The sequence below is a fragment of the Fistularia commersonii genome, chromosome 12 (genome assembly GCF_037954325.1).
Source record: "Fistularia commersonii isolate RoL2024-O1a breed Wild chromosome 12, RoL_Fcom_v1.0, whole genome shotgun sequence".
Lineage (NCBI taxonomy): Eukaryota > Metazoa > Chordata > Actinopteri > Syngnathiformes > Fistulariidae > Fistularia > Fistularia commersonii.
Genome location: NC_141295.1, coordinates 19,062,413 through 19,081,654, shown reverse-complemented (window position 1 = coordinate 19,081,654; position 19,242 = coordinate 19,062,413). Strand labels below are relative to the sequence as shown.

Genomic DNA, 19,242 nt, shown 5'->3' with positions numbered 1-19,242 from the left:
CCTTCGCCACCAGAGCCGCTAATTCGCTTAGCATCGGAAGCGTTTGAGTGAAGGGATGGATGGAGGGAAGAATGGAGGTGTGGAAGCTCCGAGCCGGGTCGGCGGCGAGGACGGCGAGGACGGCGTGGAAAGCGAGGGGCTGATTTGGTTCCGTATTGTAAAGTGACATTATTTTTCAGGACGCATGACAAAACCCGGGGTGTTGTAATGAGGCGGCATTCCACGCTCGGCTCTCCAGGGTGTGTGTGTGTGTGTGTGTGTGTGTGTTTGCACAGTCGGCAAACTTTTCCCCGCCGTCCGTGGGTTTGAATGCGTTGAGGACATACTTTCCGTCGCCGCCCGACATACTTTGCCTCTCGGACGATGACGATCCGGAGACGAGGACGAGCGCTAATCTGTTAGCCCCAAAGATGCTAATTGAAATACATTCCCGTGTTGCCGATCATGCTGTCGTCGGGCGGAAAGCGGGGTTCACCCTGGACCGGCGGCCTCTCATTGGATGTGGGGTATCAAGTGAACCTCCTGCAAGGTTTGGACGGCGGTTGGGATATTTTTCCCGAAACCTTACGAAACATACCCGGCAGCGGAGATCCCACTGGGTTTCATGCTAGTAACGGCTAACCTGCCTTTTTTCACGCCACAAATGTAACAAACACTTCCAAGTTTTATAAAAATGTCAGTCACTGAAGGGCGTCACAGAGGAGGAGGTGAACGTGTGACCTTCTGAGCCACAACGGAACAAAAGAATCCCATGGATTGAGCTTTATGTATGATCATTAGCGCATCTCCGGCGTCTGTTTGTATCCTTGTTAGTCTCACTCCATTCGCATCCTGCTTATTTTTGTCATCGCTATCGTCGCTCTGTTTACTTTCTCACCCTTGTTGTTGTTTTGCTTGTCTATTCTCACCCTCGCTCTCTTTATTTTTCATTCTGTCGACCATTCTTATCCTTGATGTTGTTGTTGTTGTTGCTGTTGTTCACTCTGCCGTCTATTTATTTGTGGATGTCTTTTGTAATGTTTTAGTTGTCTTCTAATTTTCTATTTATATTTATTGACACGATAACTGTCACGCTGCCGTGACAAAAGATAAATAATGTTTGTTTTATCTTGTCTTGTTTCCTTTTTGCCCAAACTGGTGTTTGTAACCATGTGCGTCAGAACCGTCAGCAACAGCCAATCAAAAGGCTCCGTCATCACACGATGCCGATTAAAATCATTAAATGTTTATATCGTCCAATGAAAATACATTTCAAATAACATTTTATCAATGTGTGTTTAACTGTTGAATGCCTCTAGATGTTGCATTTAATGCTTTTTAATGTTACCCAAGGCCTTCATTTTGGCAAAATCTATTGAATGCTTTTCAATGATCCCAGCGATGAAGGCCGAGCGGCAGATAATTACAGTTTGTTTTCAGTTTCAGTCCATGCGTTTCAGCAAATACAAACACCAGAAGGCCGTTGCGAGCGTCCTGCGACCCTCATCGATATTGACGCGAATCTGGTGGATCCGTGAACCTCGTCCCGCGTGCTAACCCCGTTAGCCTGCCTTCTTTCAAGCCCAGCTGTAGCTCTTTCTCTTATATATATTAAAAAAGGAGACATGCATCTTCCTCCTCCTCCTCGACGCTACGTCGACCTTCATGTTTACTCGCAGTGACTAATGAGGTCAGAGGCTTGACATCAATTACCAACGCCGTCCGCAAACTACGGTATTTATCCCCAGCGGGAAGCAATTTGAACGGATTCGAACGTGAAACATCAGCTCGACTTCATCTTCACGCGCTGGAACGTGGACGTCGACTCCGGCCCGAATGCGAATCTTCTCATATATTTATTTTTCACTAATATTAGCTACATAAAGGCAATGCCTGATATAATTTCCCCCCTCAGGGGTCACCACAGTGAATCTACCTCCTCCATCCAATCCCATTCTCTGGATCTTCCTCTCTCACGACGTCCGTAAATCTTCTCTTTGGTCTTCGTCTAGACCTCCTGCCTGGCAGCTCCGCCTTCTGCAACCTTCTACCCAGATCTTCACCATGCTTTGGACAAATCATCTCAGTCATCACTTTATCTTGGTCATACATGTCCTCCACCCCTGTGACAAATTCCTCTTTTCTTTTGGGCTTTTCCCTTCAGGGGTCTCCACAGTGAATTCACCTTCTCTATCTAACCCTATTCTCTGGATCCTCCTCTCTCACACCAACTAACTTCATATCCTCTCTCATGACATCCATAAATCTTCTCTTTGGTCCTTGTCTAGACCTCCTGCTTGGCAGCACCACCTTCAGCAACCTTCTACCCAGATCTTCACCATGCTTTGGACAAATCATCTCACTCATCACTTTGTCTTGGTCATACATGTCCTGCACCCCTGTGACAAATTCCTCTTTTCTTTTGGGCTTCTGTCTTCAGGGGTCTCCACAGTCAATCCACCTTCTCCATCTCACCCTGTTCTCTCACACCAACTACCTTCATATCCTCTCACAACGTTCATGAATCTTCTCTTTGGTCTTCCTCTCGACCTCCGACTCCAGCATCCGTCTACCAATATATTCATTATCCATGAGCCAACCATCTCAATCTGGCTTCCCTGACCTTCTGTCCAAATCCTGGACTACGTGTCGTCCCTCTGATAGACTAATTCCTGATCCTCTCCATCCTGGTCAATCCAAAGAGAACCTCAACATCTTCATCTCTATGACCTTTTCTCTCACCACCACTGTCTCCCAACCATACACCATCATCTGCAGGTCTCACCAGTGTCTCCTCCACCTTTCCTTTCCTTCTGGCTGATAATCTTCTATCTCTTCGTACCCCTGACACTTTTCTCCTCCCATTCCAACCTGCTTGAACCCATTTCTTCACCTCTTTTCCACACTCTCTTACGCTCTGGACTGTTGACCCTAACTACTTGAAATCCTCCACCTTCTTGATCTCCACTCCCTGTCGCCTCACCGTTCCACTCGGGTTCCTCTCATTCACACACATATATTCTCTCTTTCTGCGACTAACTTTCATTCCTCTCCTTTCCAGAGCAAACCTCCACCTGTTCCCTGCTCTCACTACAGACCACGATGTAATTTGCTATGGCTTGTATTATAATAATAATAATAATAATAATAATGATTATAATGGTGGCACAGTGTGTGAGAGGACGAGAGGAGGTGTAAGGTGGTGGTGGTGGTGGTGAATGAATGGTGAATTTTATTCAATGAATGAATAAAATTAAGAATAATGATAATAATGGAGCACTTTCCACCAAAGTGCTATACATGTCAGAGGGGAAAAGAGTAGGGATGTGATGGGAAGCTTCCACTGAACCCTCCATGGACCATGAGAGGAACCCAGAGGAACCCACGCAGACACGGGAGACTCCACACAGGAAGGCCTCCTGTGGGAATCCAACCGGAGACCTTCTGGCTGGGAGGTTGGAGGTCAAACCAAAAAAATAACAACAACTCAACAGCGGCCAGGACTCGTCAAACAAGTGGTCAAAGGAGCCAGAAGAAGACCAGAACCCTGAGGGTCGGTGAACGTCCAGGTGACTTCACCAAGTCAGATAGATCAGATGGTGCTATTCCATGGGTGGAAGTACCCCAAACAGGAAGTTCTTTGCAAACCAACTGAGAAAGACGCTATGATCAACCAATCATGATGTCCCAAGTGTAGTTACCAGACTTTATCCGAGCCGAATCAGAAGACTACCTCCTCCTTGGAACGGTCCCTACTTCCGTCATGTACCTTCTTGGAGTATGTCCTCCTTCTGGACTCGCCTTCCATGAGGTCAGCGTTTGGGCAACTGAGGTGAACACCAGATCTGAGAAGTGTCCACTTTTTGAACGGAAGCGGGCGACATGTAGCCTAGGAGCGAGCGGACGGAAGGTCCGAGTACCAGTCCCCGAAAGCAGGGATTGAGATAATGGAGTAGCTGAACCGCTTCCAACCAGACCTCCGGCACCCGGCCAAGCTTCCCGCGGCTCCGACCCAGCCGGCGGGTCGCATTTGTCCCCCGAGCTAACGGAGCGAGAGCGCCGGAAAGCGGGAGTCAAGAGAGAACGAGCGGGGAAAGATAATGTAAATGGTTGCTTTACCTGTCGACCCGCGATTCTTCTTGCCAACTGTTAGCGAGGGCGAACCAGATGAGGAGAAGTGGGAGGAAAACAGGGGGGAGGGAAGAGAAGACATACAATTTAGATTCAGGGATTTCTTCTGGATGCTGCAAAAAAAAGGACACACTTATCAAATGCATATGAGGAAAAATGGGCAAACTCCTGCCAGCGAGGGAAGAGGAGAAGGGAAAACAGAAGGGAGGTGGAGAAGAGGCGGAGAGGGAAAAACGGCGTGTTATCGTGGAGTCCAGAGGAGGACGGTATGTTTGCGGCGCATCAATCAAACGCCGGCGGCCGAATTCGGTCTCCGTCATCCAATTCTTCTCCAGCCTCCCTCCGTCTCCTCCTCCTGCCTCGCCGCTCGCATCCGTCACGCCGTCTGAGGGAGTAAGACTGTACGACGCCATTGAGATTCTCCTGGCAGAGGGTCTACATTCGCCCTTCATCGATCAACAGCGTTTTAGGGGACCTCGAATGGGATTCATTCGGCAGGAAGGTGAGCCGGGAGGAACATCTGAACGGAGAGACGGGCGGCGGATTCTCCTCTGACATGGAGTCATCAAATGACAAGTTTCAAGTTGGAGCTCCACCTGGATCCCGTTCTTCACCGCTGGTGAGTCCCTGTCTGGTCTTGAAGAACCGTCCATCACCGAGAGGTACAACAATCGAGTCTGCGGAGGTTCTCAGTCATCCGGTCAGTTCTTGACGAAATCTTCTCGTGGCAACTGGACTTGGTTTGTCTCCTTGAAGAACCGTTGGAAGTCCATCCCAGAGAGACGTCTGTGGAGGCAACTGGGCTTGGAGGTCCTTCAGAGAGAAGTAGTTCAGGTCCAGTTACCACGACAAGAGGATTTCGACAAGAATACGACCGTCGGCCTCTCATATGGAGACGACGGGTGTTGTACTTTGCGGGTTGAGCCAGATGCTGGTGTTCACCGAGGTCTATCTCCAGACCGCCATTGTCGGGGTCCGGGTTCCCCTCACGTCTCGGGTTTGAACGGACGCTTCGAAGAGCAGAAGGAACATCTGTTCCCGTTTAGGAACAATGTCAAAACAAAACGGTCCTCGAAGGCTTTACGAGCTGTGACGTCTACGGTCGGGATACGGTTCGGAACGGGATCGTTAAAAAAAAGAAGTCAAGGGCTTTCACCTTCTCAATGTGACGGGATTTTCATCGTCATGGCGAAGTCGTAACTCGAGTCCCGTTCCAGAACGCGACAGTCATTCATTCATCTCCTCATTTATTCATTCGTTTGCTCTTCTGCTCGTTCAGGGTCTCGGGTAATTTCCCCCCTCAGGGGTCACCACAGTGAATCTACCTTCTCCATCCAATCCCATTCTCTGGATCTTCCTCTCTCACGACATCCGTAAATCTTCTCTTCGTCTAGACCTCCTGCCTGGCAGTTCCGCCTTTACCATGCTTTGGACAAATCATCTCACTCATCACTTTGTCTTGGTCATACATGTCCTGCACCCCTGTGACAAATTCCTCTTTTCTTTTGGGCTTTTCCCTTCAGGGGTCTCCACAGTCAATCCACCTTCTCCATCTCACCCTGTTCTCTCACACCAACTACCTTCATATCCTCTCACAACGTTCATGAATCTTCTCTTTGGTCTTCCTCTCGACCTCCGACTCCAGCATCCGTCTACCAATATATTCACTATCCTTGAGCCAACCATCTCAATCTGGCTTCCCTTCTGCTCGTTCAGGGTCTCGGGTGGATCGGACGAGAGGACCGGCTTCAGGACAACGGTAGTTCTCAAGTGAACCTCCTGCATGTGTTTGGACTGCGGGAGGAACCGGGAGAACCGTGAGGAACCCCACGCCGACACGTGGAGAACATGGAGACATGGAGGCAGCCTTCCAACCTTCCAACCAAGAGTTGGTTTCTTCTACGGACCCGTGATTGACGGGACATTGACTTCCCCGCAGGGCTGCTTTTGTCAATTCATATATTTTTACCGCCGTAAATTTACTTTCTTTCAGTGTGTAAAGATAAAAAATGCATATATCAGTAGCGTGCACTGAGGTTCAAGGCCGGCGAGGCTCTGACTTCATTTGGAACGAAATTTACGATCCTAAGAACTCGAAAGTTTCTTATCCCCGATCGTCTCATTTCATTTTTTCTATAAAACTGAAAACAATTTGTGGTCTTTTCATTTCTGTATGAATCCACGCGCATAGTTCTGTTACTTTATCATATCTTTTATTTATCTTATTTATTTTATCCTCCATTGCTTTTAGAGGGACAGCAGTGACTCACTTGCGCCCCCTGCAGGTGAGGCACAGTATTGCCTGCCTCACCTAAGACACACTTACATTTCACAGCTTGTAGAAAATGGTGGTTTAGAAAACAACAACATAAATCTTTCGATAAAAATTCGACTGCCGACATGCTGAGAGGTGAGCTCGGCTCGCAATTGATCCGGAAATGCACAAATTCAGCGATTTGTGCCTGAGAACATTTAAAGAATGATTTGAATCACACAGAAAATACAATTCTGAATCAGATCGTTGGAAAAATGCTCATAAAGTCATCGTCGTTTTTTTTCCTTTAGTGATCACTGGCAGATATGGAAGGGCGGCGGCGAGGTTAAAACACAGAGGAGGAGATGGAAATGCGAGCGTCCCGGCCCACGTGCGCGTCCCCGGCCCACGTGCGCGTCCCCGGCCCACGTGCGCGTCCCGACCGCGGCTGCCATTTTGTATTCATGAATTCGCTGCTGCGTATTCATGCGCCTGAAGGACCTACAGACAAACGGGTCATCAAGACCTCCAGTGTGTGTGTGTGTGTGTGTGTGTGTGTGTGTGTGTGTGTGTGTGTGTGTGTGTGTCTGGACTGCAGGGTTTCTTTATGTTTGTAGGGGGAGTTTGTGTTTTTGCGAATGCTTTAGGCATCAGTCCTGCGGGATGGCGTCTTTTTGCGGGTGTATAAAAGTTGCGGTTGTCACGGCGATCGCGTCGTCGTCGCTGCGTCCCGGCCGACCTTGGCGAGGTCGGACCTTCAGCCTGAAGCTGCAGCGGCCGTAACCTTGGAGCCTCTGTGGAGCACAGACGGCTCTGCACACACACACACACACACACACACACACCATTCCCGGGTGCAGTAAGACCAGCTTACTGTTACCCTGAGTTATCCCCCCCCCCCCCCCAAAAATTCACTTTTGTTTTGCTGAACCTTAAAATTTGACTTCGTGCACGTCAGTCTGAACGCACACACGGACACATGCACACACACACACACACACACACACACACACATACACACACATACACACACACACACACACACACCTCTTTAAGATTTATATCAGCGGCTGCACAAACGCAAAACTCAAATTTCCAGTCCTTTCAGTGAGAAACACAAGTACTCGAGCTCACACACACACACACACACACACGCACACACACGCACACAAACACACACACACACCATTCCCGGGTGCAGTAAGACCAGCTTACTGTTACCTTGAGTTATCCCCCCCCCCAAAAATTCACTTTTTTTTGCTGAACCTTAAAATTTGACTTCGTGCACGTCAGTCTGAACGCACACACGGACACATGCACACACACACACACACACACACACACACACACACACACACGAACATACACACCTCTTTAAGATTCATATCAGCGGCTACACAAACGCAAAACTCAAATTTCCAGTCCTTTCAGTGAGAAACACAAGTACTCGAGCGCACACACACACACACACACACACATACACACACACACGCACACAAACACACACACACACCATTCCCGGGTGCAGTAAGACCAGCTTACTGTTACCTTGAGTTATCCCCCCCTCCCCCCCAAAAATTCACTTTTTTTTGCTGAACCTTAAAATTTGACTTCGTGCACGTCAGTCTGAACGCACACACGGACACATGCACACACACACACACACACACACACACACACACACACACGAACATACACACCTCTTTAAGATTCATATCAGCGGCTACACAAACGCAAAACTCAAATTTCCAGTCCTTTCAGTGAGAAACACAAGTACTCGAGCTCACACACACACACACACACACACACACACACACACACACACACGGTGAAATAATGGGCTGGCAGGAGCGATGGCCTCGGACCTCGGCGCAGACCCTGACGGGCCGATGTTCCTCCGCGGCTTTCGGCGGCGGCGGGTTTCGTCTCACTTTGCACATAAAAAGCGTCGGGAACGTTTTGACATTGAATATTTTCAGGGAAGAAGAAGAAGAAGAAGAAGAATTCTTCTTCTTCTCCACGTCTGAGTGGAAAGAAGTCCTTCCTCTCGGCGCACCTGTGGACTCCTGGAAGGTTACATCCAAAATCCTGCCTGTCCGTCTGCACTACAACCGCTTGACCTTTCCAATTTACCATGTCAATCATCTACACACACACACACACACACACACACATCGACAGGTGAGCGCGGGTGTCAATCATCCCTGCACCGGATTCCAAATGCCAGAGGTTGCTGATATTCTCTTTGCTCGCCGTCGGAGGGAGGAATCATTGTAGTCCTTCCTTTTCAACCTTCTCCGCCGGTGAAATCTTCCCCTCCGTCAAACCTCCTGCGGTCATTAGCCGCTTTTTCTCGGCGGCTGCGCGAGATGTCATCGTGCGTCCACGGACAGGAAGTTAGCGTCGCGCTCCCCGAGTCCTCCGGGGGTTCGTTATGCTAACCGGGTTTGAGACGAACGCGGATCAGACCCGGCGGGGTCTGGATCGGGTCCAAATCTGGACCCTGTTTCTCCGCCGTGTTCCTGCCTCGAGAGCGTGTTTCCATTTTTTTGGCTTGTTAGAAAAAGCTGGTTTTTCTTCCAGCTATGCTAAGCTAACTACGGCTCCCTTCCCCAACTAGGTCTGACGAGGTCGATACAGGAGCCTGGACCGGATCCTGAGGGACGCCGCGAGAACAGGTGAGACGTAGCTTTAGGCTACCTTCCCCATATGCGGTATTTCCGTACGGTACATCTACGTGGGCTTGTAGGACCACTCAGTTCTGTCGAGAGAAGTTCAGATGCTGCAGAGGAACTGATCAAACTTCTTTATCCGTTTCTTTTTGGAACCAAAAAACAGTTTCTAAGAGCGCCAATTTGGTTCCAGGAAGTAGCCTCCTCGGGGAGCTTTCCCTCAGGCAGTGAGGGACCACGCTGGAGGCCGGTGTGATGCAAGCATCTGCAAACAAACCACTGCAGAAGAAGGAGAAGGGGAAGACGACGTGGACAGCATGGAGGTGGAAGCTACCACAGCATTCATGGACGTCAGACGGTGTGAGTGTTTTCATCTTCCACCTGTGTGGAGAACCCTGTTAGCCGTTAGCTAACTACTTACTCTGGTCCAAAATGTAGATGTTGCTCTGCGAGCCCTGGAAGGAGTAGCAGGCCAGAAGATCTCGGACCTCTTCGTCACTCCATTTCTGGCTGTTTTTGTCCATTTTGTCCTTGGTAGTTTCACAAGAAGTATCTTTTTATGGACGTGGCTCAAGAGTTCCACCGAGTTCCGACGGAAACGTAAAACGCTCCAGCCTTGGAGTAGGAGCTAAGATGGTTCTCGCAGCAGATGCTCCCTGGTTCCTCTAGTGTCCCAGAAACTGACCTGTTCCTGGAAAAGCTTCTAGGGGCTGCAGAAAGTTCCCGACCCCCTCAAATGAACGAGCAAAAGTAATCACAGATCCTCGGCGGAGGGGACAAGCGATCTCAATGTGGCAGCGGGTCAAACGGGAAAGCCATTAAAAGACGGGCAACTTCTCAAAGGAAAGAAGATCCAGGACGGTGAAGCCACAACTTGATTACACTTCCAAGTTTCTCCCACCGACGGGCGACGTCCAACCCCGAGTCAAGAGATGCGAGTTGGCTCGCGAATCCCGCTTTCTGAGAAGGCGACGGATTCTGCGGCAAAAAAAACAAACAAACAAATGTGCGCTTTCCCCCCGCGGCTTCCGGAAACCAGAGAATACCTGAGCACCTCCCGCCTGCTCGTCCCCACGCAGGTTTTTTCATGAAACTTTCCTTCTTCTTGCCCGAAGCCTCCCCCTGGATGCATATTCAACAACTCGCCGCTTTCGCCGTCTGTTTGGTTCGTAGGTGCACTAAAACAGCGGTCCCCAACCTTTTATGTACCGGGGACTGGATTTATGCATGAAAAAACTAATAAAACTAAATAAAACTAAGAAAGATTTGCCAGTTCTCAGTATTTAATCTGAAAACAACCATTACGCTTTATATTAGGAAATTACAATTATTTGGAGGCTAAGAATGACTCCAAAATGATGTTTTTTTTTCTTTTGTTTTTTATCGCAGGGTGTTTTGTCTGAATGTGGCGACGCCGTTTCAAAGGGTATCATAGCTTCATTAGCTAGCCGTTCACCGCTAATAATGTATAGCGGGCGCGGAGCTTGTGTCGCGAGGAACCCGTAGCTTTGGTAGGAATCTTGATATTTTCTTTTAAACGCAGCTTTCTTTTCACCGGTGACGCCTCTACGGTCTCACCGTTTGCTCCCGAAAAAGACGACTTTTGTTTTCGGCTCCCTTGTTTCAAGGGCTAGCTTGTGCTAGCCGATGTGCGAAACGGCAAACCGAAGGAAACCGAAGGCGGGTTTTTTCAAAATAAGATCCGGAAGGTCGAATGAAACAACCATCATTTGTACCAAGACGGATTCTTCTGCCGGCCGGCTTTGCCTCGGCCGGCTGGACCGGCGAGGCGTCTTGCAGGGGGAGCGCTGGGCTTCCCCTGGGTGAAATACCAGATGGAGCACCGGAGCTCAGCTGGGAGAAGATCCACACTTAATCGGGTTGTTTCTCCCCGTCCTCCTCCTCGTCCGGAGCGCTGCCGGGTAATCCTCTGTCACATCCCCCTATTGTCTTGTCTTGTCTTTATCTCCTTACCTCTTGTTTATCAGCGCGTTGCGTCCCTGCGCCTGGAGGAGGCTGTCCCAGCCGAGAGGAAATAAGGCTCGCCGACGGGAGGAGGTTGAATTTTAAAGTGTCTCCTTAAGAAACGAGTGATGTTACAGAGGTTTTCTTTTTTTGTGTGTGTGTGTGTGTGTGTGTGTGTGCACGGCTCGCTCCAGTCCTGCACGCCGGCGAGAACGTGGCGTCACAGCGGAGAAGGTCTCCATGTTCCTCAAGGTTCTTCGGGTTCCTCACACAGTCCAAACACATGCAGGAGCTTCGTGGAGACACCAAAGTGTCCAGACGTGTGAATGAGACAATGAACGGTTGAACGTCTCTCTATTGTGACTCCGTGATGGAAAAGTCCAGGGTGAACCTTCTTGTCCAATCAGAGCTGAGATAGGAACCAGCATCTCCTCAACCCTGAGAGCACGAAAAGCAGCGTAGATGATGAATGAATGGATGAATCTGGCAGCAGAAGTAAAATTGTATTGCCCTCCAAAGGAATCCCCCTTGGCTAGATTAGCATTTCTGATAAAACATGAGGAGGGTGGGTGAGGCTGCGACACACACACACACACACACACACACACACACACACACACACACACACACACACACACACACACACACACACACACACACACACACATTTTGAAGTGGAGGGAAAATAGCGGTGGCTATCAGCGCCGGATCCCGCGGCCCAGCTGGAGTCACAAACCAATCTTTGTAGTTAAAGCTAATAGTTAAGACAATTCATATTTCATTATATTTCTTATTCTTCCTCCTTTCTACTATTATCTATCACTGTTATGTTTTTTACTTGAAACTCTGGCACAACAATGTCCTTCTGGATTAATAAAGTTCATCTCATCTCATGTCAAACCCAAAAGCTGATGTAGCATGTAGCATGTAGCATGTAGCGCCTTGTCGCCGCGAGCACCTGAACATCATCATCACATCCCGGAAACAATTTGCGGGAGGTTTAAATGTTTCTGGCCGAATCCCTGGGCGGAGGTGTGGAGCTCATCAGGTGGCCTTTATAATTGCTGGAGATGGAACTTGACTAATATGAAGATAAATCCAATTTCAGTTTGGCTCTGGTCGCCCCGGGCAACAAAAACCATTATTTTGTCCCCCTCCTCCCCTCTGCGCCAAGAAAGACCTTCTACTGAACAATTAATCACAGTGTGAGCGCGCACGTCCACGCGCCGCCGCAGCGTGGATACACACCCTCCGGCCCAACAACACACACACACACACACACACACACTCCTGGGTGTTCTATGATAACCGGTGCGGGCGGAGGGAAGGGGGTTTATTGTGATTTAAGTTTGGAGGAAATATAGCGATAAAGGTGCTTCGGCTGCGTTCCCCTTCAATGCCGCAGCAACAAACGAATTCAGAGGCTGACCTAATAAGACAGCAGCTCATTATGCAGAGCGCTGCCGTATCCGTGTGTGTGTGTGTGTGTGTGTGTGTGTGTGTGTGTGTGTGTGTGTGGTGACAGCGGAGACTGTGCACAGGTGCAGTCAAGCAGCAGGAGTTCTGCAGCCCCTTTCGCACTGGAGGAACTTTTTGCCTCTCCAAGAAGTTGTCTGTTTCTTGGTGCAGCTGAGCAGCAGAGGAACCGAGGAACATCTTGGCTTCTTCTCCAATGCAGGGTCTTTTGAAGCTTCCATAGGAACTCAGAGGTGCTTGGTGATTGGTGGAAGCCGCACCCATCGTAAGATATTTCTTGCAGGCTGCGCGGCGCCATTTTGAAAATTCATCCGGTACTGGGTTCAAGGAGGTTGGGATGGGTGGGGAAAAGTGTCAGGGGTACAAAGAGGTAGAAGGAGGAGACCCTGGTGAGACCTGCAGATGATGGTGTATGGTCTGGAGACAGTGGTGGTGAGAGAAAAGGTCACAGAGATGAAGGTGTTGAGGTTCTCTCTGGGAGTGACCAGGATGGAGAGGATCAGGAATGAGTCCATCAGACGGATGACACATGGTAGATGTTTTGGAGAGAAGGTCAGAGAAGCCAGACTGAGATGGTTGGGTCATGGACAGTGAATATATTGATAGATGGATGCTGGAACTGGAGGTCTAGAGGAAGAACAAAGAGAAGATTCATGGACGTCGCGAGAAACGATATAAAGTTAGCTGGTGTGAGAGAGGAGGATCCAGAGAACGGGGTTAGATGGAGAAGGTGGATTCCCTCTGGAGACCCCTGAAGGGAAAAGCCCAAAGGAGAAGAAGAATTTGTCATAGGGGTGCAGGACATGTATGACTGAGACAAAGTGACGACTGAGATGGTCTGAAGATGAACACTCCTCTGTTCATCTCCAAAGCGTGGTGAAGATCTGGGTAGAAGGTTGCTGAAGGTGGAGCTGCCTGGCAGGAGGTCCAGAGGAAGACCAAAGAGAAGATGGATGGACGTTGTGAGAGAGGATATGAATTTAGTTTGTGTGAGAGAGGACGATCCAGAAAATAGGGTTTGACGGAGAAGGTGGATTCCCCCCTGTAGACCCCTGAAGGGAAAACCCCAAAGGAAAAGAAGAATTTGTCACAAGGGTGCAGGACATGTATGACCAAAACAAAGTGATGACCGAGATGGTTTGTCCAAAGCATGGTGAAGATCTGGGACAACCGACACAGCAGCTGATCTCAACATCATTGAAAGAATAGGTTCAGGACCAGGAACCCCTCGGGGGATCTCCAGGATCCCGTATCAGACTACTTCCTGGAACCCATTTCCACACTCCGCCCGCGCCGTCCGTGGCCGCCTAGTCATCACAACGACGGCTTTCAAATGCAGCGTATGAATCTGAACCGCCGTGAAAAGCCGCTGAGTCTCAGGACAACGGCAACATAAATAAAATAACATTCAATGCAATATTTATTTTGACTTTGGATGCTTTGGCGTCTAATTATTAACAAAACAGCTGACAAAAGAGCCGGACGGGGATCCAGAGAGCCGCTGACGGGGGGAAACTTCTGCATCTGTATTTCACCGACGGCCCGTCCACGTTGTTAATTCTGCCAGTTTGCGCACGTCCAATACCTTGTTGTAAAACATGAATGGTAAAAAAAAAAATAAAAAAAACCCGATTGTGTTTGGGTTATACACAAGCCCATATATAATGAATGTTCCCCCACTAATCTTCCTCTCAGGATGTTAGTAAATCCTGCAGAATCCAGCAGAATACATAATCATCGCCGCCGCAGCCCTGCCTTCCACGCATATAGATATCCCTTCATTAGCCGGCTGTAAACCACTTCCCCCCGCGGAGGGTCGCGGAGGGCAGGACGGCTGCACCTCGGAGGGGCTACGAGTCAATTAGGGCCCCGACTCACACACACACACACACACACACACACACACACACTCGCTTAAAAAGTGTAACGCAGTCACCAATTAACATGACCCGCTCTTTTCGTAGGAGGACGTGCAAAAAAAAACGCCACGCCGATCACCTGACCAGCTCCAGCTCCAAACATCTCCTTCTAAACCCATGTTCAAATGTGTGTGTTTGCCCCTGCATGTGTGTGTGAGTGTGTGTGTCAAGTGATCACTCATTGGGGCAAAAACAATTAGGGTTCTGTGTCTGATTAATGGCTTAATTGATTAAGAGACTGGGAGATTGATCGCCGGGGCCAGGCTTTAACAGATTCATTAGGACAATCATAGATCAGCGGGGGTTTCTGGACGCCCGGCTTCCGTAATGGACGTCATCCGTCTGTCTGCGGGTTCTCGCCGCGTCCACGCCAACGCCGCCGCCGCCGCCGCCGCCGCCGCCGCCATTGTTCCCCACCTCCTCCTCCACTTCCTCTGTTCCTCAATCACTCCAAACAACAAGACGGAGGAGGAGAAAGTGTCTGGGAGGTAAATAGAGATGGGGAGGAAGTCGGGGGACTATTTTTGGATTAAAGGGCCTGTTGATCTATTCCTGTTTCCAGCCCCCCCTCTCAATATTCAGCTTTGCACTCCTCCTCCTCCTCCTCCTCCTCCTCCTCCTCCTCCTCCTCCTCCTCCTCCTCCTCCTCCTCCTCCTCAAAAGCTTTCCCGATTTTTGCACTCGCCTCCTTTTCTTTGACTTCCTCCTGGTTCCCGATCCCTAGCTGTCCTCGCGCCACCCGCTAACCACCCGCTAACCATCCGCTAACCATCCGCTAACGAGCGGCTCCACCTCGCTTTAGCTCTTGTTCTTGCATTAATTCCTCACAAGTGCTTTATTTGCCTCCGAAACGCTGATAAAACACCATTGCCGAAACATACGGGGCTGATAATGCAGGGGACAAAAAGGACAAACGCCTGTTCTGTGTGTGTGTGTGTGTGTGTGTGTGTGTGTGTGTGTGTGTGTGTGTGTGTGAGGATTTGTAAATAGATGGGGAAAGAAGGCTGGATTCAAGCAAATTAACAGCAGCCGGTGTTATCGCTCCAACTTCAGCTGATGGTTAAAGTGAATTTAAAACCCTTGGAGAGAAGAACAATTGGAGCGCTTGAAAATCCGTTCATTCATTCATTCACTCACTCATTCATTCGTTTGTTCATTCATTCATTCATTTATTCAATCATGCACTCACTCATTCATTTGTTTGTTCATTTGTTCATTCATTTATTCACTCATGCACTCACTCATTCATTCATGCATTCATTCATTCACTCATTCATTCATGCACTCACTCATTCATTCATTTATTTGTTCGTTTGTTCATTCATTTACTCATGCACTCATTCATTCACTCACTCATTCGTTTGTTCATTCATCCATTCATTTATTCACTCATTCATTCATTCGTTTGTTCATTTGCTCATTCGTTCATTCATTCACTCATTCATTCATTCATGCACTCATTCATTCATTATCCATCCTGCTTATCCTGCACTCAGGGTTCTAGTGTTCTGTCGGATGAGATCCTTCACAGGGACACGTATGGAGACGTCCAACCTTCACCTGGACTGGTTGGTCTGAATGTCCGAACCATCTCAGTGTTACTTTATCTCCAGAACATCTCACACCTCCATCCATCTGATGGACTCCATCCTCCTCCGGCATCTTCACCTCCACCGCCTCCGGTTTACCTTTTCGCTAAACGGGACAACACGCCCTGGTCTTCTCCATCCGACCTGGAGAAACCTCCATAGACTCCTGTGGAAGGAATGAGCTCCGGGGCTCCAAAACCTCCCTGGAGTTTCTAATTTATTTTTTTTTCTCTGCATAATCCTGCTGACAGACAGGCAAACAAAAAAGGCCAATGAAAACATGACCTCTTTGGCTGAGGTAATTATGTACTTATGGTATTATCCATATACAGTAGCACCCACACACACACACACACACACACACACACAAAGAAAATATGCTAATTCCAGCAATCAATGCGTCTCTCTCCCCGTCTCTCGCCGTCGTAGCCTATACTTTTCCTCTTTCTCCATTCATGCATCATCATCACGCCGTCCTCTCCCTCCAAGCTGCCCCGGCTTATCCTTCTTTTTTTCCTCCTCGCCTTGAATTAGCGCCTAGCGGCTCTTGAACCCGTCCCACGCCGGGGAGGAGCTCTGACCCCGAGACGACCCCCGAGCGTTTCTTCATCTAGCGCTAAACGAGGAGGACCTTGGAAAATCGACCGCTGACGCCGCGACGACCGGAAGCCGCCGCCGCCGCCGCCGTCGTGGTTAGCGGTGTGACGCGAGCGCTACGAGCTCCACGCCACTTCTGGACACCTCGTTGTCGCCTCCTCAAACGAGCCCAGAAGCAGCTTCTCCAGGAGAAGCTCACCACCGTGCGTTGATGTTGCATCCATTACGTTCCCGCCTCCACGGAGCTCCATCTCCATCCCACCACCTCCAACCTCCACCTCTAACTCCCCCCAACGGAAACCAACTTTGCGAGGAAAGTGATTCAGCGTCGTAAGAACTCATCTGCTTCCTCCTCACACCGCTGTGAGCGATGCACACACACACACACACACACACACACACATATGGAGGGACGGAGATGTATCCTGAACGATGATAGCAGTTTGGCCCTGCATGAGGATCTAAACATCTTCTGGCCTGCGGAGCTGCTTCTGCATCGACTCCTCCAGGGGGAACTTCTGCAGGTTCTCCACCTCCGACCCCGACGTCGACACCTGCTGTTCACCCCGACCGCCGCCCACGTTTAAATTGCTCTTGAGTGGAACATGATTGGAGTGGGTGTAACTCTGTCAACAGTCATACATGTGGACATCCATCTTCATCTACTCCGCCGGCTGTAGTTGGGAAAAAAAAAAACCTGCGCGGTGAATTTCATTACCAGCAGGAACAATTAGAAGGCGTGAACATACGTGACCTTCTCCGTGCCGCTGGCGAACGCATCCATTACCGGCTGCGCGCCCGTCCACAAAGACGGACGGCTTCGGGCTTCATGGCTTTGTCTGATGGCATTTATCTGGAATATCAGACGCTATCAAGAGGTCAGAAGTCCTGGAGGTGCTGGATCGGGCGGGAGGGGATGAAGATGGACGGCCGCTGCAGAGACGACCGCCCGCTGGAAGGTTCCGGTCGTCCTACTTGGTCGAAACATGTGAGTCTCCACAAGGAGACCGCGTTAGCTTGCTGTCATCAATACTCAGATGCTGAAGACCTTCTGGGTCCTCTTCAGGTGGACCACCGAAGATGAATATGCAGATGAGGTTGATGTCATGGAAGCAGAAGTAAGACATTGCGGGAAGGCTACTGTTGAAGAACCACATCAAGATGAAGCTGACCCATGTCTGAGGGGCTGGGAGAAGATAACCACAGCAAAGCTGTGGAGAAGAGGCGTGGACAAGACGGTGTCCTGGGATCCCTCCTCTGAGGCTCCTCTGATGAAGAAGCAAAGTGTACCATCAACATCGTCTTTCCATCCCTTCGGAGAGTCTGGATCCGGAGAACCAAAATCCCACCAAGGAAAAAGTTGTCCCAATGAAGGCATACAAGTCACCGCCGTCGGACCCCTTCCCTGCGCCCTCCCTGACTAACTTCATGGCCTCTTTGGACACATCCAAAAATATCCTCTCTGGTCTTCTTCTTGACCTCCTGCCTGGCAGTTCCAGCCTTCTACCCAGATTTACACCATCCCTTCTTTGTCACCGTCCACACCATCTGAGTTTAATCTCCAGACCACCCTCCATGTGCCGTCCCCTCTGCTGGACTCATCCACCCGTCCTATCCCGCTCCCAAGGAGCACCTCGCGATCTTCATCTCCGCTGCCTTCTGCTCCAGCGAGCTCCAAACAACAGTCCAGAAAGGTCCATGTTTGGACATGTGGCGTCTCCAAAACGGACGACACCGCAAAGCAGGAAGGTCCTGAAGGACAGAGGACCTCAGGAAGAGGCTCGCTGGGAACAAAACGGAGGACTGTAGCTCCAGCAAGATGATCTCGACCACGGCAGCCACAGAACAACGTCCATATCTCTTATCTTCCGGGACCTCACCTGGTCCACGCTAACCCCGCTACCTGAAGCTCACCGATACAGGAGGACCTTTATCTCCACGAAAGAGACGGCGGAGGCGGGTAATATTTACCTTTCCCGTCACCACGCCGCACACACCGGCGTATAAACATAAATCATGCGAACTCAGACACGCAGGGGTTTTCTCGCTATCCTGAAATAGTCAGCTAGCTCTTATCCTGTCCATATTTCCAGCTTCTATCTCCGTTCACTGGGGTTTTAATTATAGAGCCTCACAGGAGCCTCATTACAGGAGAGGGGGAGGAAGATATAGAAATATGAGACACAGGAAACAGAAAGAGAGAGAGAGAGGAAACAGAGGATCAACGAAGAGACGTCTGTTTTGTCTGCAACCGAAACATCGGATATAATGATTCCAGACACAGCCGGTTGACGCAGGGATTATTCAGGCTGGTGATTCATTATCCCGGCCTCTTTATGTGCATGAGTGTGGAGCTCCTGCTCGTATGATTTGGCTCGCTAAACATCCGGAGACCTGAAGCATCCGCTCCGCCGACACAAAACACACGCGTTTCATCCTCGTCCGACCCCAGACGCTCTTTCAAATCCTACCGACGCCACTAAACCCGGGGAAACTTCTGGAGACGCGCGTTCATTCCTTCATAATCCCGAGCACTTAGCCTGCGCTCGGCGGCTGTGGGGGGCCGACTAGATAATTCACCCTCTCATTCACGCGTCTCATAGAGACAACAGATAATTCACTCTTTCATTCACACTTCATATGGAGACAAATGATAATTC

General features: G+C 49.7%; 1 protein-coding gene across 1 annotated transcript in view; it reads right to left on the bottom strand.

The window, feature by feature from the left end:
* Positions 1–19,242, bottom strand: part of sdk1b (sidekick cell adhesion molecule 1b) — a 276,904-nt gene that overhangs the window by 94,604 nt on the left and 163,058 nt on the right. Inside the window, exon 6 of the mRNA XM_086156189.1 lies at positions 4,099–4,125. Coding sequence (XP_086012315.1) covers positions 4,099–4,125 — 27 coding nt within the window. The remainder of the gene's footprint in view (positions 1–4,098; positions 4,126–19,242) is intronic.